Genomic DNA, 25,941 nt, shown 5'->3' with positions numbered 1-25,941 from the left:
TGTAGTTTCTATCCTTGGAGGTATTCAAGACCCAACTGGACATGGTCCCAAGCATCTTGCTCTAGCTGCCCCTGCTTTGAGCAGAGGGCTAGGGACCAGATGATCTCCGGAGGTACTTGCCAATCTCAACAATTCTGTGATTCTCCAGTCCTTTAACTTTGCGTTTACTCAGTGATTGTAATCAACAATCTTTCCTCTGTCCTACACTGCTGTCTGAGCGTTGTCCAGCTAACAGCAATAGCAACAGCGAGTTCCCTCTAGGACTTCATGGCATCTCCTCCTCTGCCTTGTCAGAAGGGAGCTTGCAAACAACTTTGGGGACAGGGGGGTGGCTCTTTTGTCATTTGGGAAGTAAAGGACAGTTTCATTGGTGTTGGGTAGATTTTCTCAAACAGGAAAGCTCTGCAGTGTTTCCTGATGATGGTCATGCTCTGAAATATCCAGTTATTTAACCGCTTCCTTCATCTTACAGTGTGTTAACAGTTTAACCATGCTAGAATTTTTCTTACCAAAGGCCCTAGAGGTTTTCTCTATGCTTTAATTTTCACCTATGTGTTTATCCCCTCTGTCTTATTAAAAACAGGATAATTCTCCTTAATTGGAATATATTCAAGTGCGTGAAAATACCATATACTCTAGTGACTTGGCTTATTTCAGCACAGACTGCCTTTAAGGAAGAAATGGAAGTACCTGTCCTCCAAAGGATGGGGAACATCCACTGACAATTACTTGGTACTTATCCCAAACTGTAACAGAGTCCAGTCCACAGAATTTTGGACTTTTTTTTTTAAATAGGTCTGTTTTCTTAAAGAAAAAAATTAAAAAAGAATCATATGAACTAATGTAGGACTTACGTATGATCCATAATTCACTGCTAGGGTCTGCAAAGCCCACGGGAGGCCTAGGCCAATTAAAATATCAAAAACATTGCTTCCGATGGAGTTTGACACAGCCATATCTCCCATACCTGCAGGAATGGAAACCATGTACAATCAAACATGTCTCAGAGAAGTCTTTCAACTTTTAAACAGAAATACATTAATCTGAGCTAATCCAGACAATTTCCAAGGAGTAAGGCAAAGAGTTAAAGGAGATCTCACTCATCCCATTCCTTCCCTTTCACCACCCCATCACACAAGGCTAGCAGGGTTGAAGGGCCTGAATCCACCTCCTAGGATCATCTGAGAACTTCCCACAACTAATCCTCCACTGCTGTGGGGACCCTGGCCACTGGCTGTGCTGGCTGCAGCCCACTGGCACTCTTGTGCCATGCTCAGTGGGGCTTTTGATGCTTAATGTAACCATGGCACATGAGTTTCTATACTGGACTGATTAGATTAGGTCTTCAGTTAGTCTATTTATTAAGCAGCCAGTTGTTTCAACGAAGAGCCACTGTTTTTGTTCCCCAAAGCAGTACTGACAACTTTCTTTTTCTCTTAAAACACCTGTTGCTGGAGTCACAAGGGAAAAAAAAAAAAGGAGTTTCAAAGAGTTTCATTAAAAACAGAACTATCTTCCAGTCCTTATGACTGTGGAGACAAGCTGGAAAGTGACCTGAAAGTCCCTTATGCCATGTTTTGAACAATTTTATACCATTGATATTTAAATTAAGGAAAACATTGTGACTTTTGGGGAAGGCTTGTAGTTGACCGTAGTGCCAAAATTTGTTCCGCACCATCATTAAGAACATATTAGCTGCTTCGTAATAGCAACATAATGAATTTCCTTCTTGGTTCTTGTTTCAAATTTCAGCATCAGGAAAAGGGCTCTGTATGTTTTCACATTCAGGACACATCTGCGCTACCTAAAGAGGAAGAGGACAGAAGGAAATACTTCCATAGCAGTATAACATCTCTGTGATGAACCTACCTTGCCTTGCTACGATAAGGCTTGCCATGCAGTCCGGCACACTGGTTCCAGCTGCCAAGAAAGTGATGCCCATGATCACATCTGGAATTCCCAGTGTGTAGCCAATGATTGTCACCTAAGGACAGGAAATAAACTGTCAAGCTGTTTACAAGAATTAAAATCAGAGAGCAGCTTGGCCCAATTCTGCAAGATGCTGTGAGACAGAGTTCACTGCTCTGCGAAAACTCACACTTTCTTTAAAGAGAAGCAGTGACAGGCTCTTTTGGTATATTCATCCCCTGGCAGAGCATAGCAATGACGTGCTTTGTACTCCCTGTGGTTAGCTGCTTCACACCTTTCATCCATAATTTTTCTGATACTAACCTGGAAAAGAGACTATATGGTGGCCCACTACCCTGTGTAACAGTCTCCTTGTCTTGGCTGAAGTTTGCAGACATTATTATATACAAATAATAGCTAAGCAGACACTAAACCACCCCCATGGTTCATTATACTACGAGAACGCTATATGCAGGGACATATCGCCAAGTGACTGCAAACAACTCCTATTGGCAGAGAAGAGATACCTTTAATTTCCTCTTTCCTTTGCTATAAACTCTTATCTACGATAAATTAGTGCTCTTCAAATTGATTAATATTTTAAAATTTTGGATGCCTTTGTCTAATGACACCCATTTCCTATAAGCCACATTTAATTGCTCTTCTGAACTCTCTGCAGCATACTCCAAGAAATGTGAACCATATGTTAGAAGCAACACAGTGACCCAGTGGGCTCTGGTATTTCAGCTATGGAAAGCTGCGATAGCTTTTTTTCTTGAAAAACAGCTCATCCTCGCAGATGAAAAGCAGCAAGTAACCTTCTGTTTTCTTTTCAGGGTAACATGGGCTATTGAAAACAAAACAAAATAAAAACCCGTCTTCTGTAACTGCTTTGATTAGTTCCTAGGGAAAAGCCTGGCATTCATTTTTGCATTTAGTACAAGAACGAACTGTGAAGGCAGTGAAGATTTTTTTGCTGCCTCCCCCTTCCCAGCAGGGAAGCAGCTGCCAGTGCTTTAGCGAGGCATCTCCACGCTCTTCGGGTCCCATGCCGACGCAGACCATGAATCGTGCACCCCATCAAAAGTGCAGCAGCCCAGACCCAGGCTTCCCTTGTTAGACCTTCTCCTGATGCCGATGCTCCATCATTGTCTGATTCTGCTTAAGAGTACAGACCGCCCCAAAAGAAACACAATCCATGCTGCAGTGTTACTGTAATCCTAACGAGGATGACTTACACTTTTTACCTACACATATCATGTAGTGAGGCCTGCAGCAAGCTAAAAGGCTCAATGACCCAGTCAGTGCACAAAACTTGTCCCCTGTGAACAGTCCAACTATGCGTGTATTTCCTTGTGTTCCTTTTTATTTATCCACTTCTACCTTTAGGATAATGAGGTAGAATTAAGTTCCTGTTAACCAGAGTAGTTGTGCAAGAATTTGGCTCAATGTCATGCTTTTGTTCATGCCGAGTTCCAAGTTTCGTCATTCACAACTCCGTCTCTCAAGCTTGCTTGCTCCAAGAAAAGGAAAAGCTATTGAGGCCAGATTCTTACTAGCACCAGGGCCTCTTTACACCGCCCTGCACAAGAAGGAGGTGTTAAACTGGTGTAAGTGTAATTTTTTTCCCATGTTAAAGAACCTGGGTGAAATTCCAGCCATGAATGAAGTTCAAAGGCCATGGTTACCGGCCCCTAATTTTCTTCTCTCAGTGTGGACCACTCTAATAGAAATGGAAGCAGGCTTAAGGCTTCTCATTTAAAAATTCAGGTATGTAGAGCTTTCTACAAATTTCTCTAAGCTGTCAAAAACCACTGCTGTTGCCCCTCCCAGGCTGTGGTTTCTGCTTTAGTTGGTACGTACCATCCACACCATCATGTAGGAGAAAGCTGCAATCCAGAGGGTAGAAGAAGCAAAAGTAACCATGAACCATTTTTCCAAGTGGGGTTTGTTACAGTTGGGCACTGTGAAGTACAGGACAAAACTCAATGGCCAAGTAAAAAGCCACTTCAAGATTTCTATCTTGCCAGCTGTAAAACAAAAAAAGGGAAATAATCACAATTCTAGTCTCCCTTAGTCCAGAATGTTATTATTTTGTTAATAACAAGCAAGATGCCAGCAACACCTCAACCTAAGTGCTATTCAAACAGATAGGGACAAGACATTCCTTGTTCAGGATATCATGGTGTGATGGCAGAGATGGGAGGGCAGGGATGGGCAGAGAGGAGGAGTATGAAGTGCCTCCCTGAGAGTTAAGTAACGGGTCAGAGCACACTTGCTACCCTCCCTGGGTCAAGTTCTTACAGGTACCACATAAAAAGCAAGTTCTGGAAAGAGAACTGATCCATCTTCAACCACCTAATGGGAGGGTACAGAAAAGACGGAGCTAGGCCCTTCGCAGAAACGCAAAAGGGACTTATGAGAGCCAACGGACTCAACTTGCAATAAGGGAAATTCAGAACAGATGCTACCATAAATTCTGCGCTTTCTTTTTTTTTGCCCTACCGTGAGGGTTGTCAAACACTGGAACAGGCACCCAAAAAGACTGTCGGATCTCCATCCTTATAGATAATCAAAACTCAACTGGATGCAGCCTTGGGCAACCTGCTCTGAGCAGGGGTTTGAACAAGGGATCTCCAGAGGCTCGTGACAACTTTTCCCATACCATGAATCTAGTGTCATAGTCCATAGGACACCTAAATTACTCTCTTCAAGGCTCAGGTTTTTTCCTTCCTTGAACTATAGCTATGTTGTTTGAGTGATGAGATCTGAACATGAGTTCCCCAAAACATATCTCACCTGTAAAGGGCAGGGCCAGTCCCTACAGTACTCTGGCTTGTCTGCAACACAGCAGATCTTGCCAGCAACAACACAGATCTCACCAGCTGTGTCAAGTGTGAGTCAAAGGTAAGGCAGGGATACGTTTTAATCATCCCGGGACTCGAGCCCTGATGGGGTAAGAGGGAGGGACTTGGCAAAAAGGAGAGCTTCATCCTGCAGGCGCAGTGCTCAGCAACCTGAGGCACGTGTGGTTTTTCCCAAGTCACGCAGCTGCTCTGACTTTCTAAGCCCTCCAGAAACACTGAGAAGACACCGTGGCTGTGCCTAGTTAAGAGCAGGAAGCAGAGGCACCCAAGGACCTTCTTTTGTTGTCTCTCCACACCAGCACCACCGCTGCCTTGTCTCCACTAGTACTACAACTTACCACAAAGGTAAGAGCGCACCTCATTTCCCAGCAAAGGTAAGACCTAGGTGCAGACACATCTGACCTGCATTCAGGCACCTTGACAGCAGCCCCCACCATCCTCGGCTTCCTCTGCAGTCAGCAGAGACAGATGGGCCTCTCTGGTGAGGGTGACCCAGGTTTTGAGGGAGGAACCACCCCATGGAGATTGCTGCCTTTCCCTTCTGACTGCAACAGCAGCGTTGGGCCAATGCACGAGCAGCAGCAGAGGTGTGTCCAAGCCCAGGAGTCTGCAACCTGAGAAGTTCCTGCTGCTTCCCAGTTCCTCTCATCTTTTACCTGTGACCAGGAGCTACACTATGAGGTGCAGGCTGATGAGAGCTCTCAGAGACACTTCTACCTCAACACACATCTGCAATGCTTTCTGGCATACCCAAACAGAGTTTTGCTTTCTGGAACAACACAAACCCAGGATTTTCTTACTGGGTAGGTCAAAAGGTGTGTATGGCCCTTCATGGTCATCATCGTCATCATCTTCTTCCTCTTCCTCATCGTTTTCGTTGTTCTCGTTATCCTCATTCTCATTCTCTGTCTCGTTCCCAGCCTCAGCCATGTCTTCGTCCCGCCGTGTGCCATTCACACCCCGCTCGGCGGAGTTGCTGGGGCCTGTTCCATTCTCAACCACGTGCTTGATAGGTATTTTGATGGCTACTTCTGACTCACCATTGGTGTAAGTCCTGCTGTTGATCAGTCTTTGTCTCTGCAAATACAGGCACAAATTCTTACTGAAAGACAGATTTTTTTTAAAGAGCAAAGGAGGAACAGAGAGAGATGTGCAGAGTTTGTTAAAAATTTGGCTTTAAAAGCAAAAGGGATGAATTTTGATCAAGTATAACATGATGCTTGCTAGCAGATGACTAGATAAATCTCACATATAAAACTTTTATAAGAGAAGGACCAGTGGCTGTAGAATTGACTCGAGGAGTACTCCAAGACTAGGGCCAGACTAAGTACAGACTCGGTCACTTGCACTTATTATTATATAATTATTAAATAAGTGCAAGTGATATTAATGTTGGATCAATGCTGGCAGCACCTCCTGTGAGCAACAGTTACAGGTAACATAACCACTAATGACTTGAAACTTTCTCTGCGAAAATCTCCACGGGGACTGATAGCAAGGGTTGAAGTTGGTGTCAGAAGGATAAAATCTGGGAAGACGCTATCAGGGATCCAGAAGAAACACAAGAGTTCCATTTTGACCCAGACACTGCTACAGGAAAAGGCAAATTCAGAAGAAGAGGAGGTAGGGGGAGATAAAAGACATACCTCATTGATTAACATGCGGCTAGCCATGGAGAGACGTGTTTTGGGAGGGAAGTGGCTAGTTATCATGATCCGGAGCCCAGCCTCGGAAAATGAAAGCTGGTGTGGGTAGGCAGACAGCAGCTCATCCACCATGATCACTGAGGCTTTACGGTGGAAATTTCCTGCAGCCAAGGAACAAAGAGAAACTGAGATCATCTTCCAGCAGTCTCCCTCTGTGCCCTACATGGCTCTCCAAAGAATAAACCTACGGATTCCACAAGTCCTTTGTAAGAACCATTCCTTCAGCTACTACCATTCAAAATATGCCTCTGCTGTCCTTATTTTCTGTCTTTACACATCCTACACTTCTGTCCTTAAATAAATTGCCAACATGGTACCTCCACTCACGCTCATTACAGAGAATTAAATCTGCTCTGCGCAGTTCATCACAGGCCAGCATTAGGCAGATCACTGCCTCCACAGCAGCTATTCCACCAAGGCAGAAATGGTGCTGTAGTAAATCTGCATTAATTCCACTGTTATAATCTGCACTTCTGTGAGTATCCTCACCCATCGTTAACTGTACACAGGGGTGAGGAACTTGTCACTGTGTTCCTGGAGGGTGCCAATGCCAATGGAAAGTGGGTCCCTGCATCCTGGGCTTGCAGCTCATAGCTGGGAAGGTGCCATCAAACCTGGCAGCAAGCACATGTGCCAGTCCGTGGGGTGTGACCCACAGTGCAGGAGCAAAGAAATGAGGAGACAGGGGCAGGTACCTGAATTACGCTCCAGCTGGCTCACAGTGCCAGTGCCCATTGCCTCTGGGGTGACACGGTGCCAGTGCCTATACTTTTCACCTCAGCCTGTGAATTCTGGACCAGGACTGGCACTTGGCAGCAGGAAAACCTGAAGTCTTCCCTGACACATCTCCACTTTGGTATATTAAAATCAGCGCTGAACACAGGCAATCATTCATGATAGGACAAGAGGAAACGGCCTCAAGTTGCGCCAGGGGAGGTTTAGACCGGATATTAGGAAAAATTTCTACACCAAAAGGGTTATCAAACACCGGAAGAGGCTGCCCAGGGAAGTGGTGGAATCGCCATCCCTGGAGGTATTTAAAAGATAGGTAGATGTGGTGCTTAGTGACACGGTTTAGTGATGGTTTTGTCAGTTGGTTGATGGTTGGACTCGATGATCTTAAAGGTCCCTTCCAACCTAGACAATTCTATGGTTCAATGATTACTATTTATTGCCATCACTGCTAGTCTTACAGAAGAGTATCTCCTTGGCCTTAGTGTCACTTTTTTTTTCTGACTGAGAAGGTTTCCATGGATTGGGGTAGGTAAGTGGGGTCATCCATATTCAAAAAAGTCAAAACAGCCAGACACCTTTTCCTTGTGACTTTTTCCATGCTGGCATTTCCTGCATGGCACTTGGGGGAACTGCCCCAAACACAGAAATCCTTCTGTTTGATTCTTTTTGGTCCTCTGTTCAGAAAAGATCTCAGAAAACGAACAGTAGTGTCTGAAACCCTCAGGCAACCTGTTGCAATTGGTGCTGTTTGTGACCACATGCTACTGGCTGGTGTGCACAGCAGTGCCACTTGCCTGTCTGGACCTCCGGTGGCCCACTGCCAAGTAAAAATAGGAACAATCTGCAAGAAAATGAAGCAATCCTTTTGTCTTCCTTCCTCAGCCAGTTTGAGTAACCGCAAGTGTCCAAAACAAAAAATTACCAGCAGCTGAGCAGCGTCATGCAAAGACGCATTCTGGAGAGATTTAAACCAAATCCCACAATCAGAACCGCCTCATTTGTGCGTAACCCTGCGGCCACTGGGTAAACCTAGATGAGTAAGGCCTGAGTTTATGCTTACGGAGAGTTTTACCAGTCTAGCTTTACTGGTACAGAGTGTGGTCATAGTGCCAGCACAGTTTCACTGTTGAGAGCCCCAGGCTACAGACAGCTGTTCCCATAAAAGCAGCTTCCCCAAACCAGAGCGCAGAGCACTCAGAAAAGCCTTCCCTCAGCAATAGGGCAGTAACACCATAGCTGACTCAAAGGGTTTGATGCCAGCAAATAAACCCCCTCTACATTTCATGTTTAGTTGCTTACCGTATACAGACTATGTCTTTCAATCACTGTTTAAGAGAGATCTACTTCTGTTATTTTTTTTTTAGGCCAGTGAAACAAAAAGGGCAGTCCATCTGTAGCCAGAGACCAGGACTGCTTTAGACATGCCAGAGCTCCTTCTCAAGTTAAGCCAGTGACTAGGGGGTGTGTGTTATTCCTGTGGATAGGTGCACATAAATCCCAAGCAGTTACTGCACGTGCTTGTTGACTGTTGCAAAGATAAAAAAAAAAGGTCCTCTGGAAACACAGTTTAACACACGCTTGCAAATGCACATATCGAACTACTGCTGCTGAGCTACGGAGTGGGTGAATTCTTTTAAGCTGAAGAAATACAACCATTTTTATATGCAATTGTGACTAAAGTCAATCGGGGGCATATTTCAGCCAAAGTGACATCCACTTCAAGAGCATTTACTTGGAAAAGTTGTGCACATTCAAGACAGCATGTGCAGTAAGAGCACGCTACCTAGACCAACACAGAGTCCCCACTCTCCCTTCACCAAGGGAAAGGTGTACGCTGGTATAATTAGGGCCTGCTCAATTTATGTCATTTTGGAATGGAGTTAAATTTAACTGGAGGTACTAGATGTAAATGGGCATCTTCAGTGCAGAATAACAGCGCCCACAGGAGGATTTACAATGGCATGGCTGTAACAGCCTAAGTAAGTAGCCCCTGGGCAAGTCAGGCTTGAAGCTGGAGGAGTCCTTTCAGCCAGGCACTTGTCCAGCAGCAAGAACTACCCAGAGGAGGCCTGAGCTGCCTCCAGCAGCAAAGGATGCAGTGGCTGAGGTCACCGTGCCATGCCCTCAGGCACAGAAGCTACGGCCATCTGGCAGGAGGGTTACAAAAGGGCCACCTCCCTGCCTATTTCATGGCTGATACGACAGAAGCAGTCCACACCGTATGACTAAGCAGACAAACTTGTAAACATTCAGAATAATGCAAGCAAGCAGCGTGACTTACTGGAACAGTTACCTTTCTTTAGTAATACCACTGTGGCATCGCAGTTGCTGTTATCGTCCATTTCCGTGTTATTTGCTAAACCATTCACCATATTTGCAGAGTTTTTTGTCTTCCTTTCAAAGCAGTGATGTATGGTTGAGTTGTACCTGCACAAATGAAACAAACTCTAGCTGTACCTTTGCTCTTTCTACGTGGATTTCTCGACGCTCTTCCTTTCCTAGACTCATATCCTGCGCGATCCAACTAAGGGAGGGAAGAAAAACCCTCTGGTTTTAAGGAAATCTAGCCACAGTGTGTGTATGCCAGAGCTCCACGTTGTACACAATGCAACCTCTCCATACCCAGAATGCTACGAAAGTTACAAGACACGGATCTTGAATGTATTATGTGTAATTAGTACACTGTATAGCAAATAATGATTACTTGTCATCGTCCAAACTTACTTTTTATCACATAATCACACCTGAGCGTGAGTGTTGTTTTACCTGTGAAGATCTACCACAGAAACACACAACCATATGCTAAGTTCTGTTTCAACTTAGGGGGGAAAAAAACCCATAATCTTTGTTTCTCATTTTATTTAGAGTAGCCAGGAGCTGACACAAACATGAGCCGAGGATCTCACCACGATACTCAAAGGCAAGGACAGACCACTGTGAACACCTGGCTGAGGTCCCTAACCAGGGTGACGACCTCCCCAGCTATAACCAAAAAGGTATGAAACATCTGTTCACACGACAGCATTGCTTTCAGAAAAAAAACAAAAGCACGTTCTAGAGTCAGACATTACAACTGGCTGTTTTGCTGGTCAGTAAATTGTTGCAAGGGTGAAGCTACCCTCCATGTTAAAAAAAAATTTCTAATTATTAGAAGTGAGATGAATTCTGACTCGTGTTCCCTTCAACCTAGCCCGAGTGTTTTGCTGTTCTCACTGAGAATTCCTCTCACAATATTTACTCTATCCGTCATTTCAAAACAAATCTCTACTCTTACTTGTTGAGACAAGACCACTGGTGTGCTTGGCAGCTAGTAGGTTTTGTTGAATGTTCCAGTTTAAATATGGGTTTCCTTTCCACTGGCTTTTAAAAACAAGGCAGGAGGAGGGGAACCAAACAGCAGAACAGAGTAGCTTTGCTAGCACGAACTTGCGCGACAGGAGTTACACAAGTCAGATGCTCAGAAAATCAATGCTGATTGTTCTGTAGTTTTATCACTTGTCTCCAAGCAAGCAAGAACAAATTGCTGCGGAGTTTTGCACCCATAAAAAGTAGACTGGGATCTCCCATGTGTTTATTTCTGAGTAAGGATGCTAAAACAAAGTCACAGGAGGCTGCTTTGGTGGGGCTCAGAGATGGATTCGGTTCTCTGCTCTGCCACAGACTTGCTGCATTAGTCTTGGTATGTTCCCATAGGGTATGATCCGTAAAGCATCACCCACCTTTAGATGTCTGATCCTTGGATCTATATTACGGGGATAGGCAACCTCTTCCTGCCTCACCAGGATAAATTACAGGTAAGTACATGACAGGGCAAGGTGCTTTAACCCCTACTATTGGAGGCGCTGCTGGTGTGCAAGCTGGGTGATGCAGTGGAAGCCCTGCCCACAGCCTGCAGCTCTCTTTAATTACCTTTGCAACCTCTGGAAAAGGACTGGAGCAGGGAGCCTTACAATCTAAACAAACCAAGGGCACATTTGACTTACTTCATGATAACGATGTAGATGACATACATCAGCACTAAGACTAAGGACTCCCACCTGCAAACAAGAGCAACACAGAAAACAGATCAGAGCAAGGCACGGCAGTCAGCTGCCTGAGTTCAGCCATTCCCCCCATCTGTCACACCACAAAGTTGCAGAAAGGCTTGACCCTCTTGGGTTGTCTTAACACACCTCTAGAAAAGGGCATGTGTGATGCCTCCTTTGTTTTCCTGACTTCTGCTCTGGTTTTACTTGGCCAAATCAATCCATCTGCTAAGAACAAGTGACTAAACCCAGAAGCTTAGTGAACAAATCACGCACCCAACATAAGATCTGTAAGGACAATACCTGTGGGGGCTGCAGCAGAGGGAAGGGAACAGCCGTCCTGCTCTACCTGCACAGGTGTAAAGCACGTCGTTGGGCTTTCTGAGCATGCTAAAGCACACCGAGCACGCTGAGACAACCTGAACAACGGCAGCTGCACTTTCGCTACTGCTGCTGCATAACCACTGAGAATGCGGCAGGCATGATTAGATATTGGCAGGGTTTTCCTCCACTGTTTCTGTGTCAAACTAATTAAATTTCTATGAAAACAAAATAGACTATGACTTTCAGAATTTTTTTTTTAGGTAATATCTTTTTCATTGACCAAAATGCTGTATTCTGCATAGTTCCCTATGCAGAATCCCCTATGGCAAACTGCTAGTCCTTGTGGAAATCATCCATTATCAGGCTGCTATATACCAAAACTCATAGGCCATTTTCTCTTTAAGGATTTTGAGACATTGCACTAACTATATCAATATCTCATTCCCTGCTTCTGGCAGTTCAACACTCGGTTTCCTCATTGATGTGTTTCAGTTGAAGGGCAGAGTCAACTACAATTGGGCCTCGAGTCAATTTTAGTTAAAAAAACAAAACAAAACAAAGAAAAACAAGCCATTGCAAAACTCAGTGTTTCAGAAATCCTTCTCTGAAATGAAACATAAATCCCCCAGCGAGAACAAGTTTAAGAAAACACGCAACCCAAAAAGCCTGACTCCCCCTAGTGCTTGTAATCTAAATAATACTGGCTGTGAGTGAAATCAAAGCTACCACTGTCACTCTACAAGCCCTGAGAGGTGCTGAAAACAAAACCATCAAAGCAAAACAACTGAAAGTACACTTTTAAAAGTGTCTGAAGCCCTCCTAGCCTACCATACCTACTGCAGTACTTTCAAGCACGTTCATGGAGATATTAACATTTTTTTTTCTTTCTTTATACCAGTCATTTGCTCTTTAATATTGCCTTAGGAGCTTTTGCTTTTTAAATTATTAAAAATCCAAATATTGGAACACACTTATTTATGATTGCTTGGGTGGCCCTTTCCATTCCCAGGCGGGCTGACATCCCTGTCACACTGACACCCAAGCAGCAGTCTCTGCCTCTGCTGAGCACATCGCCATCCCTGGACTGCTGCAGGGTGGCCAGAGGCTACCGACTGCTGTCGCTGTATTAGGAAACAGTCTGAGTAATGCTCCCCTATGCTCTCCTCTGTAGCTCAGAAAATGAGTTATTCTAACCCATCTTGTGCTGGGGTTTCTCACACAGCAGGAATCTGCTGCCTGAATCGCCCTGCAGACCTTTTTATCCTTCCCCTCCGCTCCTAAGGAGCCCCGCTTATTGCAGTTTTTGTGGTATAACCAGAAAAAAATGAAAAGAGAAGAGATCCACGGACGGATATACTTACCAGGAAACTTTTTCGTCATAAATAAACTGTGGAGAAAAGGTTTAAAAATAGGCATGTTATACATGAAATCACAGATGAAAACAGCTCATCACCTGAGCATGCAACAGAGCGGGCAGAGCAACCCAGGGCTCAAGGCAATGGGATTAAGCTCTGGTCTGTTTTGGCACTGCCCTCCTGCCCAGCCTTTGAACTTTTCAACCCTTAAGTTTCTCTCACCTAGTAAAGGCGGGCAGGTACTCCTTCCCCAATACCACAGGATCCTTGTGTAACCAGGGCTATTGCGGCAGCGAAGCAGAAGCGGTTGCAGGGGAAAACAGAAGTGAGTCAGAGAAGGGGCTGCACCTGCCTCTGACCCGCAGGGCTGGTCTCACCACAGACACGGCCTCTTCCCCTGGCCTGTTCTTGGGTGGCAACTGGGCAACCCGTATGCAGATTTACAGCCAGCTCCGCGGCTGCTGTGAAATTCCGCCGGCTGAAAACTGTGCCCAGGGTTGTCCCTGCCCATGGCGGGGGGGTTGGAACTAGATGATCTTGAAGGTCGCTTCCAACCTGAACCATTCTGTGATTTCTTTAATATCCACGTGATCACCACACTGGCTGAGTTTAACTACTGCGATCGCCATTTTAGCGCGCCTGCAGGCGGATGCTGAAGCTTTCGGTGACAGTGCTGCGCAAACCCCCTTGGTAATGTGTCTCTTCCCGTGTGCGTTAAGACGCCCCGTGCTGGGGATGAAATAACGCTACGCCAGGACGGTGAAGGGTGTTTGCCCATCCACGCCTGGTTTCGGGGGGGGGTGTGAAGAGGCAGAATTTGGGAGGTGACCGGCAGGTGGCTGCCGTGCTCCACAGCTGGGCCCTTCCCCACTACAGGCTCCACCACCACCACCAGCCCTGCTGCGAGCGGAGGGGGCTGCCACCCTCCCTCGCTGGCAACACCCCTCTGCCTCCCCTTCTCCTTCCACCTCAGAGGGACCCTGGTGGGGGGCTGCTCTCCCTGCCGCTCCCAGCTGCCGCATAAAGAGCGGGGGGACCCTCAGCGTGGCTCAACCCGTGGTGCCGTGACCCCACCTGCCATGGCTGCTGCAGCAGGAAGGCCCTGAGGGCCAGCCAGGCCACCTGGCCTGTATGCAGGGTGGCCAGGAGCGCTGGCCAGGCCACCCGGCTTGTCATGCAGCAGGAGGACCATCCAGGCTGACTGGCCACTGTGTAGGGTGCCCAGAATGGCCAGCCCTTCACGGCAGAGCGGGGCCTCTCCGGGAGGTTGGAGCTGGGGTCGCACACAGCAACCTGTAGCCTCTGGGCGGCCACTCCACCCCGTCAGCCTCGGAGAGGAGCCCACTTTCCATTCGGTCCTTCCAAGGCATCCGCGCCCACTTTCAGCTCGATGCTGCGCGGGGAGGCGGAAATGCCGTATTTGCAGTAGGGAAAGACAACCACGGCAGTGCACCGGAGAAATGGGAGAGAAAGGGAAGAAGCCTCCGGAAGCACAGTGAAACGCTTCCCTTCAGCTCTAGAGCCTGTAAATATCAACTCCTGTGGGACAGCCGGCACCAAGCAATAGTTATGTTGGTTACTGGAAGAAAACGTGACCACAAAACAACACGCATGTTTTAAGTTCCAGCTCCCAGTCACCGTCATCTAATCTGACAAGGCCTGTTTTAGGTTACAATGTGTTGGTGTGACGGGACATGAAAGCATGGGCATTGACCTTTGTGATTAAAAATAGCACCCGTCCCACTTTTGTCACTAATGACTCTGACCACGTCCCTTCAAGTTAAGATACATAGCCATCTTTCTCCCTTCAAGGGAAATGAAGAGTAACAGTTTTGCCAAGCCTTACCAGAAGACAAGGTAACCTTGTAATAGTAAGCTTAAAAAAAAATAAAAATTACAGGGCTGAATCAAGGTGAGGTAAGTATGGTAAGGGTGGTTTATCCGCTTCTAATCTCTGCGATTTAGAGTTCACTCATTCTTATCAAATGGCCTGCAGCACCAAACAGGTGAGTTTATACCGCTTTGCTATTTATTACTGCAGCACTGCAATTACTTGGCTAGTGGAAATAGAAGGAGACAAAGTCACATTGATTTACCCAGCAGAATATCAAGGTTTTGGAAGCTGCTGAATCTCAGCGTTGGCAGGAATGTATTTATTTCCCCTCAGGTGTATTTATGATCAGTAAAGACACCAGTGGAGTGCAATGTATAAAGCAATACCATCCCTCAAGAAAGATGACTGTACTTCAGCTGCTGCAAAGAAGTCCCAATGCCCTGATATGGCAAATCATCCCTATATGGCAAAGCACTTAAGCTCCTTCTGAAATTTAAGGCGCACAGAAATCTAACAAAGGGGGAACCGCACATGGTCACGGAGCCTGTGGCTTGTCTCCCAGCAGAGACATCAGGGACTGGAGAGTTGGTATTTGAGTAACAATGTGCTGCCACCTAAGTTTGATTCTGCCTTAAAAGGATAGGAAAGATCCCAGCCACTGTGAAGCCAGGGTCCCTGGGTGAGTGGAGGAGAAACTTCTTAAACTGAAGCAGCATCTGACTCGTAAAGGAAAAATCCTCATTTGCCATCAACCAGGGAGCAATATGGCATATAAAAGGGTTGGTAAATCAGCTGGGAGCTAAATCTTTAACCATTTAAAATGTTTTCCCTTCCTCCCATCTCTCCCTGTTTTTTCTAACAGGTGTTTAAAAGTAATTTGCAATGATTGCTGTGGAGTAACGCTGAAGAGAAGTGGGACACGCTCCACATCTCCCAAGCCACAATTAGCCATGTAGTGCTGTAACATGGGAATCAGAGTTCTGGCAATGCCTTCAAGCCTCCACTAAGGCCTAGAGTTGCACAGTCCTGCTGCCCTGGCTGCATGGAAGACCTTGAACCTCCCAGCTGATGAGTAGAAGAGTGGGCAACGACTGGAGAGAAGCTAACCCGAGGCTTAGGAAAAAAATAACGGCATCCTGATATTATCGGGTCCACTCCCAAAAGAAAAAGACTTCTGCAGTTCTGTAATTACGCAGAACGGCTTATACAGAAATAAAGTATAGGAGAAAAGTCTTAAGGATAACAGATATGTCTGTTTAATGAGCCATACAACTTTCTCATTACATAGGATACGTAGCTGGGAATTTCAGGGGTGCACTGAACACAACACAGAGTGGTTCTCAACATCCCGAAGCAGCTGACGACCACAAGGATGAACCAACCATAAAAAAAAAAACCTGTCTTGCTGTACGAATTTAAAAACTGATGACAGACTCAAGGATGAACCAACCATAAAAAAAAAAACCTGTCTTGCTGTACGAATTTAAAAACTGATGACAGACTCAACAGATTTTTAACTTGCCTGCCATCACGCAATAAACGAAACACCCAAACCAAACAACAGGAGGCTAAATGCCAGGCAGCTCGCCATGCTTCCTGTGGAGTAAACTAAGAGAACGCCTGCTAGATGTCTTTAAGCTCGTGCAATGTAATTTATTACAATTAGTGGGTGTGGCCAAATTTGTTGTGCAGGAACACTTTTGGTATGAGGTTACTGTCAAGCTGTCAAAAAAAAAAAAGTTTTTTGTTTTGCAGCTCATTGCTAATAATTACGTAGAAAAGTTATTTTTCATCAGGTGCAAAAAGGCTAACCTTGCAGTGTGGGGAATAAAAGTACAAACACGTTGAGGCAAACCCTCCGTTTGAGATTAGACAGATTGCCTTTGGACCTACAGAATACGCGTAGTACACAGGTATGCGCAGAATGAAGGCAAGACAAAACACACTGTTGAAACTGCGACTGACAAAAGTAGCACAAACATCAGAAATGGAAGTGTTTATCTTCTGACTCTAAAGTTCTCTTCTTGCTTACACGTGGAAGTTAACCTCACAAAATCACTCTTCCTTTCTTTAGGGAATCTAAGGGCCTAGACTAGGCTGGGGGAAAAATAAAAAGAAGGAAAAAAAAAAAAGAGCAAAGTAGCAACTGTTACCAGGAAACTCAATCTTTACATTTCCTGACTTTGGTATTGGTTGCAAAGGTAATGCTAAACCGACAGCAGTGTCTTTATCTGAACATTTTTTCACTGGATAGCCCAATTCTGAGAGATTGGGAGTACTTACTGAGCTTGATGAAAGCTGGAATAGAAGCAATGCTAAGAATTACTGAAACTGTAGCCTTCATCAGCGGATTTGGTGCTAATGTGCACCAAACGAGACCTACCCCGATTAACTTTAATGTTTTGCAGTTGCTGACGATCTCCTTCCTCTGGGCACAAATGCTGCCTCCTTACAGGTCTTTTAGACTTTTTCTAGGAAGGCGTGAGGGTGGCTGTCACGAGAGGACTGACCGACACACCGCTCCAGAGCTGGCGGTGGGGGTACAGCACCGGGTTTCAGCTCTGCACCCTGCGGCCGCAGCGGGACTGGAGCAACGCACTTCTCCCCAGCTATCACTCTGGGATCTCTGGACGCTCCTCAATCTCTTACCCTTGGGCCACGTTTTTCTATGTATGGAACCAGGGAGATCACCAGTACATTCTTCCCCAAGCAGAAAACCGTGTGACTCCTGGAGCTAGGATCTTAGCTACAATACTATGATTTCTTAGCAGATTCCCTTTACAGGGGGAAGTAGGCATGGGCTCCCCCAGAAAAATAACTTTCAAAAACTTACCACAATGAGTGCAACTACTGACAGTGTATAGTAGATCGAATCTCTCAAGAGACTCCACGACGACAGTGCAACGACCTGGGAAAACAGGTAAGGAGAGGATGTCAGCCAGGCTCTCACCAGCACGACTGCCACGCTAACATTGCGTGCCAAAGTTAAGCCCGTCGTTCTGTGTAAGCTGTCCCCACGCATACTAGGACACGAAGAGGAGACCCAAGCCAGGAAACGCACTGGCTTTCTGCAGCTGCTCGAGGAACAGCCACTAAGAAGATGGCGGGATTGATGGCTAAATCTGAAGAGTAAAAGGTATGAGGTCACGGGCAGCAGATGACTTCCATGCAAAGTCCCAGACATGCCAGATCACACCAGTGTTGTCAAAGCCACGGAAAGGGAAATCAAATCCCAAGTATTTATGGATGACAAAGAAGTTTCCCATGTGTTCAGCAGGCTACCTGAGATCCCTTTCTCCCTGAAATCCCTCCCACATACACAGCACAGGGCCTGCAGTAGCAGTCCCTGCAGCCTGAGATGTCCCCCAGGTCTGGCTGTGTGCTGCAGCTGGCGGTGGCTGAACCACAGGCAGGTGTGGGGCAGTGGGGCTCAGCTTTACCAGCAGGATCCTTCTGTGCCAGTGCTGACGCTCCGCAATGAATGGTCACAGGAGATGAACAGCCCTGTCAAGTCTTTGGGGCAGGACGCGACCACTCGATTCCACCCACCCCACGGTTCACATCTGTTTCTTGTATTACTTTTCCCCAACCTTGAGACTCCTGCCTTCCTTGAGAGAGGAAACGAGCCTGAAATGCTGAGCAAGAGCACAAGGTTTGCAATGGTCCAGTAGGCAGGGGAGCACCACCAGACACAGTCCCCAGCTGCTGCCTAGCAATGTGGGTCTTCCCCATCCTTGTCCTACCACCACATGCCTACATCTACTGCAAGTCTGGTTGCTGGCATCTCATACACTGGGTTTCCAGGAATTTTAGACTGCTGGATGATGGGCTTCTCCTTGCTAAAAGTCTCATCTTGACCCATGCTGACTCATTCAGGATGGGTCAAGGGGTCATTCGGGGGGGATTCCTTGGACAACAGAAGTCACACTGCAAAACAAGAGTCCGACAGCGCTGAGCAGCCAGATCCCCAGCGTGCTGCTAGTCTGAACCTTGGCAGAGACGCGGCTTCACCCTCCACACTGATGGGTATCAGTACAGCTCCGTGTGCATTTGCACAGGTTTTGGGACTCAAGTTAACACTCCAGCAAAGCATTAAGAACAAACCCCAGGAATTTATATGCAACAGAGGATAAAATGGGACTGCCGTGCTGTTCATTTCACTTGACACCTTCCAAAGCCACAGAAATGAGGAGGAATCATCATCGTAGGCTGAACGAGCCTGCAATTCAGATCTTAGAAGAAAAAAATACCAGTGAATAAGTTAGCCTTTAACTTCATTAACAGTATTCAAACGGGCAGATTAAAAGCAATCACGTGGTGGTAACGTCTTCAGTATGATTATATCATTCACAGCCCTAGGAAGTCCCCTCAGTAGAAGCTTCTTCTCAAATCTTTATTTCCCATTTCTGGAGTGCATTTCAAACGCTGGGGGTCACATCCTTCACGGGTGTAAACCCCAAGGAGGCAGATGGGAGATGGCTAATTTACACTGACTTGGATCTGGCCCCTGAATGTATAAATGAATTTTCTGACCACATCCTCCAGTCATGCTTGTGTGTGAATTCAGTCAAACAAACAGTGGCTTCATTTTCATTTCTATGATATCTAAGAAAAGGTCCTATTTCAGAGTGCTAGCTAAAACAGTTTCCCAGATTTCTCTGCAATTTAACTCTTACAATATTGGAATTTTCCAGAACTGCTAGCAAAACAAATGCTGTAAAAAGATGCTGACCATTATACTTAAAAATCTCTGCAGCCTCTTAATACTATAGCTTTTTAAAGTGGATGTAATTTATGCCCAGTGTAAAGTGTCTTTATGCAACCATTGACATGTAAGAAACTCCTATCTAAAATAAAAAAGCAGGCCTTTAAAGTCCTTGAGTCGGATTAGATTTATACCAGCTGACAATACATTTCAATGCATGTAGGGATAGATGAATGAGATGCTTTATGATGGAAATTTCCAAATGTGGAAACCTGGAGCTGGGTTCATAATTCTATTCAGACATCCTTAATTAAATCTCACGTCTTACAGACAGTGGGTCCCTTCATTTTGATTGAGCAATTTTTGTAAGGAAGTTTATAAAATAATTTGACATTATTCCACCCAGCTTTTATGATGCTGCTTAAGGTCCTATGCACTTCCGTCAGCATGGATGCTGGTGGGGACTTTATCGCTGTAAACTTAAGCTCTGCATAATAAAAGTTACAACATTTCTGAAACAAATGACAAGCCCTGTATGAGCAGGCTTGCTGGAAACTGTCACTATTCTATCTAATAAACTCCCTCCTGGGTATAAGGGGTCACCATGCAGCACAGCATATCTGTGAAAGCAAGATGTCCGGGTTACTATGAGTCAAGCTAGTATCTCTCCTGTTCTTTGATATTCTACAATAATCTTGAAGGTAGTCTGCAGTATTTTTTCCAGGGAATTTTCCTCAGACACCTGCATGAGAACGTTAAGCTACATTTAAGTGTCTGGACCTATCTAGCAGGGACCTAGTGGGCAAAAGTCATAGACCAAGATACTGTGGGAATCGCAAGGACTCCTGTATTGATTTCAGACTGGATTGAAGGGAACGTGCTCGTGCCTGGGACTTGCACAGGCTGCTCGCATTTCACAGACATCCGAGTAGGTCTCCCTGACGCAGTAACTATGGGGCAATTAAATCTCAGCTCTCCTTAGGGCGTGAGCCGTTTAACTGAAGTCTTTGAACCATCTCATCACTAGGGAGAACAATCTGATATAGGAAAGTCATGCACACAAGGTAATCATGCACCGAGGGTAAAAGGAGCTAATTAGCACTGAGGGAAATGGCAGTGCTTTCAGCCTGCTGACAAGAATCGTGTATTCTAGTTTATAACTGTCAAGACCCTGAATGTCTAAGTCGTGCCATATAGTCTTGCAGCAAACCAAGGACCCCACATAAATCTTAATGCACTGCAAACCACTTAAATTACAGTTTAGCAGACCAAGGCAGAAAGGAAATCAGGGAAGCAATCAGCTTAGGCAAAAACATGATCAAATTTGAGTTTTAAATCAGCAATACTGTAACCCAGTGGAGAACTGGTCCTTTGGGAGCCCAGCATAAAGAGGCAGTTGTAAAACCAGCGATTGTCGGGCTACACATTTCCTCTTTTTGAAGGAAATACCCAAAATCCAAACTCCAGACCAGTGACTATTAGCCCTCTCTTGACTACTACAATGGTGACTGAATCCCTAGAGCTGAAAGGAAGAGTTCTTTAGTCCAGGCTTAAATCAGAGCAACCCCCGACGGGTCTGACACAGATGAGGACCCATAGTGCATGCTCACCTGCAAGCTGCAGCGTCATTCCTATGGCAAAATGACCCATATTAGATATTTGGTTTCTCATTAATGAACTTCCAGCCTGCAAACTCTTATGTATAACATTTACTACTCAGAATGCTTATTTCCCTTTTTGAAGGGCTGGAGAGCAGAGAAATAAAGACCTTATCAGTTCCAGTTTGATTTCCGCGGTTCTGAACTCCTGAAGCAGCAGCCCCACGCAGGACACACGACCTCCTCCATCTAGCACACACATGGAGATAAGCCACCAGGAAGAAAAACACTGAAAATCAGACAATGGCACCTTCTGCTCTTGGCATCTAAATTAGCTCAGGGCACCCAGGGCCTCTGGCAATATACTCCATGCCCCACCCCAGGGCTTCCTCATTTACTCTGTATAAAACTGACCCTTCTTTCTTCTGCTCTTCCAAATTATTTCTCTCCTCTTAGCTGTGCAGAATCTCTTCTCCCATCCAGAAGAGACCTGCTGGCGGAGGCAATGCAGCTGGCCATTTTAAAGCCTGCTACTTGCCTGCTCTCCCCGTTACGGTGATGGGCCCGAGATGAAGTGTGTGATGCAGAACATGGCTGCTGCTGCCTTAATAAGGACCTTTGTGCTTCTACTGCTGCCAACGAAGGCACGAGGCAGTCCAGAGGGGTATGGGCTGCTTGATATTTTCTCTGCTCAACCTTCCAGGGGAAGCATGTCAAACGTTATCTAAGCACATCCACGTTCTCCAGCGACCTTTTTCACTCTGAATTGTTCCAGGGCTTATCCTCCTCTCATGGCCCATTCTTTGCTTGACATTCTTGGGCTGAATGATAGGCTACACACACTGCCTGGAAATGCTAGGCTTTGGAAGCAATCTTCCTAATCTTATTTCTCTGTTACCCTCTGGCATAGAAGGTCTAGATCTTCAGGTATTAAGAGCTAATAACTTAATTTGTTAATGTGGAGAGGCAGGAATGCTTGGGTGAGGGTGTAAAAAGATTAAAGGCAATCCCTGCGGTGATTAGCCTTAAGACTCTACGGAGATCAACAGAGATGTGCTGATGGGGAATCCACCGCTCAGTGTCTCACAGCTGGAAGTATCTCCTTCACAGCTGAGGAGCACACGGTGTTGTTGACTCCTCGTGCGTAGTTTTGTTCATTGATGTTAGATCTTGGCAGAGAGATTGCCACTCAGCAGAATGAGTTTTCGGGCACACAGAATGCGTTTTTGGGTAAAGGTAAACATTTCTCATGAGTTTTAAAGGAAAGTGGTCAAATGTCTCTAATGCATTAGACATAGTTTTAATACAAACGTGCCTCCTACAGCACTGCACCACAAGCAAGTGGGACCGATCATGGTCGCTAGTTTGGGTAGGCCCTTCTGTGCAGCTCTGGGGTCCAAGGGTGCTTCCAAATTAATCACCGGTCTGGAATTTCACTCCACAAAGTTTTCATGAGGCTGTACTGAGAGTCACAAAGCTCTTTCCTGGAGAAACAGCTTTTTCTTTTAACCTCCAGCTACAGCCTGAAAGATGACTGTAAACTGACACAGCCTTACCTGGCAATGCTGCAAGACAGGTTAAGAGAACAGGCAGCAAACACAAGCCCCTTTTCCCCGCTCCTGTCTTTCCCCCTCCTCAGAGATGGGAAGCCAAGGGAATATGTACCGCTGCCAGGCTCTGCTAGGCTGGGGACGGGAGGAGCAGCCAGGCAACTGGGTGGTTTCACAGCAGATGCTGCTCCCTCAAGTTTTCATTCAATGCATTTAAATTCTCATTAAGGGCTTGTCAAAAGGCATCCAGAAGCAGAGAATCTGGGTCGCTCTTCATGCTGCCCCTCTTTGATGTGGACTGCGCAGAAGCAATTAGGGAAGATCTTACACCACCCGAACAGAGTCTGGGATCTGGCTTTTGAACGTTCGTCTGTGCTGACTGACAAAACTCCTGCCCACTGTGATACCTTGCAGGCACCCTGAAACATCACAAGCAGCCAGCAGCAATGTGCTGCGTCAGCCTCTTCAATCAGCTGCACCAAGACGTGCGGTGGGAATCTCCTCGCACCCTACTCCTGGTTTGCAGGACCTACCCTCGCAGCTGAGGCGTCACTTGTAAAGCCTGGTGGGGTCCCCTCCAGAAGGTGTTGTTTTCCTGACAATGCCATTCACCAAATCCGTGACAAAACTCCTAATCAGCCCTGTGATAATATAATAGGATCTCATGGTCAAAATAAGATAAATGACTAACTGTTGGCAAATGTTAAACTAAGTAGTGAACTCAGGCGGAGATTGGGGACGGATTTTCAGGGAAATCAGACCGACAGTAATTTGTAATTAATACATGTCTTACGCATTTGGAATAATACAAAAATAAAAAGGGCTCTACCTCGAATACCATCTCTCATCCTGAAGGCAACGTGAAGATGAAATCCAGCAGCACTCTACTTCCTCGTGGTTTGCAGAAATCAGTCCTCAGCGAAGCCCTGGTTTCTACCTCTCAGGAACCAAACCCGAGCACTGCTGCACCCCACTGAAGAGAGACAGGTCACAGCAGGGCCTATCAGATGAAGTATCTCGAGCCACAGCTACAGAGAACTAGGAAGGGAGAAGCTTCAGGGCGCATACGTATTTTGCTATTCACCCATCCAGACGCAACACAAGCGTAGTTCTAGAATGCGGTAGTGATACTGCTTCGCATTGTCCCAGTCATTGCCCTCTTCTGGGATCCAGTGGATCCCAGTCCCTCTTCTGTCCAAACACGACCCCAGCCACAACCAAATCAGCGTTCATTTAAAGAGAGCCTGCTGTGCTCACACAGCCTACCATCGCTCCAGTGGGTCGAGAGTTTCAGGAAGAGAATTACCTACAGTCTGCTGTGAAATCTTCACTTACTGATGGGTTTCATTGTCGTGAACTGCATTGGTAATAACAGTGATATTAGTTGAGGTTTAATTTTACTTGCTCTGGATGAATATAAATGGCAGCTGTCTTAGCAATAAACATCATTATTGGATCTTAATGACCTTATGCAAATCCAACCAATCATCCTAAAGTCACAGCTGCTCAGCCAAGCCAAGCAGAAAATTAAAATATCTTCCATGAAACGACTGAGACACTTTCTCCACCAGGTACTTGGGAGAGAGCGAAATGACTTGATTGGACACAGCAAAACCTGCCTACAAGGATGGATCCTTGTACACCAGACAGTTAAAGATAGAACTGTGCTTCATTTGCAAAATTGAAGTTATGAGCAGTTTGACATCTGTGTCAGTGGTGGGTAGAAATAAAGAAAATCTACCATGATCAGGTAAAATTTAATAGGTTCCCACTGCCTTTTATTTCGTTAAATACAGCCTAAGTTTTACTCGAATCTGAGAAGTCACTGCAGTTAAGGAGATATGTATGTGAATGAGACAGAAATAAAGGGATCCCTACAGTTCCTACACATGGTGTCCCTTAAAACTCATGGAGCTTTTTTGGAATACGAACAAACCTCTGGGGCAGCTCCTTGAAGCCCTTACACCGTTACAAAGATGGGCACCAAACAGAGAGGGCTGCTGTCTGCCACAGAGATGTCTGTGTCTCTCTCACACAAAGCTCTCCTGCAACTGAGCTCTGGCATCTTCCTGGTCACGTACATCTCACAGGGGGTGAACACCGATGGCGCCCAACCTCCCTCACCAGATAAGTCACCAAGCTTCCTCCAGTGCAAGCAGAGGACCATGACAAGCCATGGCTCACTTCTGGCCCCACTCCTTAGGTCCCTCATGCGTCTGTGTGTGGATACGTGTGCAGCTGATGAGTTGCTCCCACATGTTGGGCAACGGCAGGCAAGGCTCTGAGCCTTTGGAAACTGGTCCAGGCCTAGAGTCGGTGGCTGACCTCGAGGGCAGCTCACACTTCCAGGGACAACTTGCACGCGGGCTGCAAGCCAGATGAATCAAGGGGCTGGTGGCCGCAGCAGACTGCTCTGGACAGTCTACACCTTGAGGAACCCTCTCCTGTCCCATGACCAATGCACCGAGCTGAAACATCCCTCAGAAGACAGCAGCTCAAACCGGAGAAGTTTAAAAGACTCAGATTTTGTGCTACTCCAGCATCTGTCAATCTGTATGGAAAAGCAAGAAAAGTCAAATTCTTTCTGCCTGTCTTGACAGCAGCCTGGGAAATCCTGACTTCTGAGGAGCCAAATATCCAGGATTGCCTTTGGTGAATCTGTCAAGGACCTCACTCTCCGGGACAGCCCTGACAGGGACTGATCTCTCAGGGTTTCTCAATTTCCCTTGACAGGCACAGGCTCTGCCTTTTAACTTTGCCATTTATTATTTTAAGAACTCCTTGCTCAGCTCAGGTAATTACAAGGATCCTGCCACCTGCCTGTTCATCCTCGCTGGTCGTGATATCAATGAAGCATCATGTATTAATGTGAGAGAGTGACACTGCCTTATTTGTATTCATCTCTATATTAAATTAGGCTGTAGATCCATCTACGACTTTCAGCAAGAAGCCACTGCAGAGGCTCTGCATGTTTCCTGGGAGACATATCCCCATATGTTATACTAAAGAAGAGAGCTAGCCTGGAGGTGTTCGCCTGGGACTCAAGCAATCCAGTCCTTGTTCTGCCCCCAGCCCTATGGCCTAAGCTCGGGTGAATTAATGAAGCACTCTCCCTTCCTTGTACAGGAGATGAAAGAATTTTTTTTATCCAGCAGCAGCACTGGAGAATAAATGCCCGTGGGACTGCACGGGGCCGTAATCCTTCAGAAATGGGGGACTCACAAATATCACAGATACACACTTACTGAGCTGTTGCACCACGCTCATTTCTCACTCGTACCCACCTCGTTCATGTGCCACTCTGTATTGACAGAATTTTTCTCTCTGTTTAGGT

General features: G+C 46.0%; 1 protein-coding gene across 3 annotated transcripts in view; it reads right to left on the bottom strand.

The window, feature by feature from the left end:
- SLC24A3 (solute carrier family 24 member 3) overlaps positions 1-25,941 on the bottom strand; it is a 183,029-nt gene that overhangs the window by 16,948 nt on the left and 140,140 nt on the right. For 2 of the 3 annotated variants that reach the window (XM_063327970.1, XM_063327967.1), the window contains exons 7-15: positions 17,588-17,662; positions 12,927-12,952; positions 11,200-11,253; positions 9,498-9,643; positions 6,422-6,582; positions 5,576-5,852; positions 3,772-3,938; positions 1,870-1,984; positions 855-967 (exon numbers count right to left, since the gene is read on the bottom strand). In XM_063327970.1, coding sequence (XP_063184040.1) covers positions 855-967; positions 1,870-1,984; positions 3,772-3,938; positions 5,576-5,852; positions 6,422-6,582; positions 9,498-9,643; positions 11,200-11,253; positions 12,927-12,952; positions 17,588-17,662 — 1,134 coding nt within the window. The remainder of the gene's footprint in view (positions 1-854; positions 968-1,869; positions 1,985-3,771; positions 3,939-5,575; positions 5,853-6,421; positions 6,583-9,497; positions 9,644-11,199; positions 11,254-12,926; positions 12,953-17,587; positions 17,663-25,941) is intronic. The other variant, XM_063327969.1, reaches the window with a different exon arrangement.

The sequence above is a fragment of the Chroicocephalus ridibundus genome, chromosome 3, assembly GCF_963924245.1.
Source record: "Chroicocephalus ridibundus chromosome 3, bChrRid1.1, whole genome shotgun sequence".
Taxonomy (NCBI): domain Eukaryota; kingdom Metazoa; phylum Chordata; class Aves; order Charadriiformes; family Laridae; genus Chroicocephalus; species Chroicocephalus ridibundus.
Note: the sequence above shows the minus strand (reverse complement) of the source record. Positions and strands in the feature narration are given on the sequence as shown.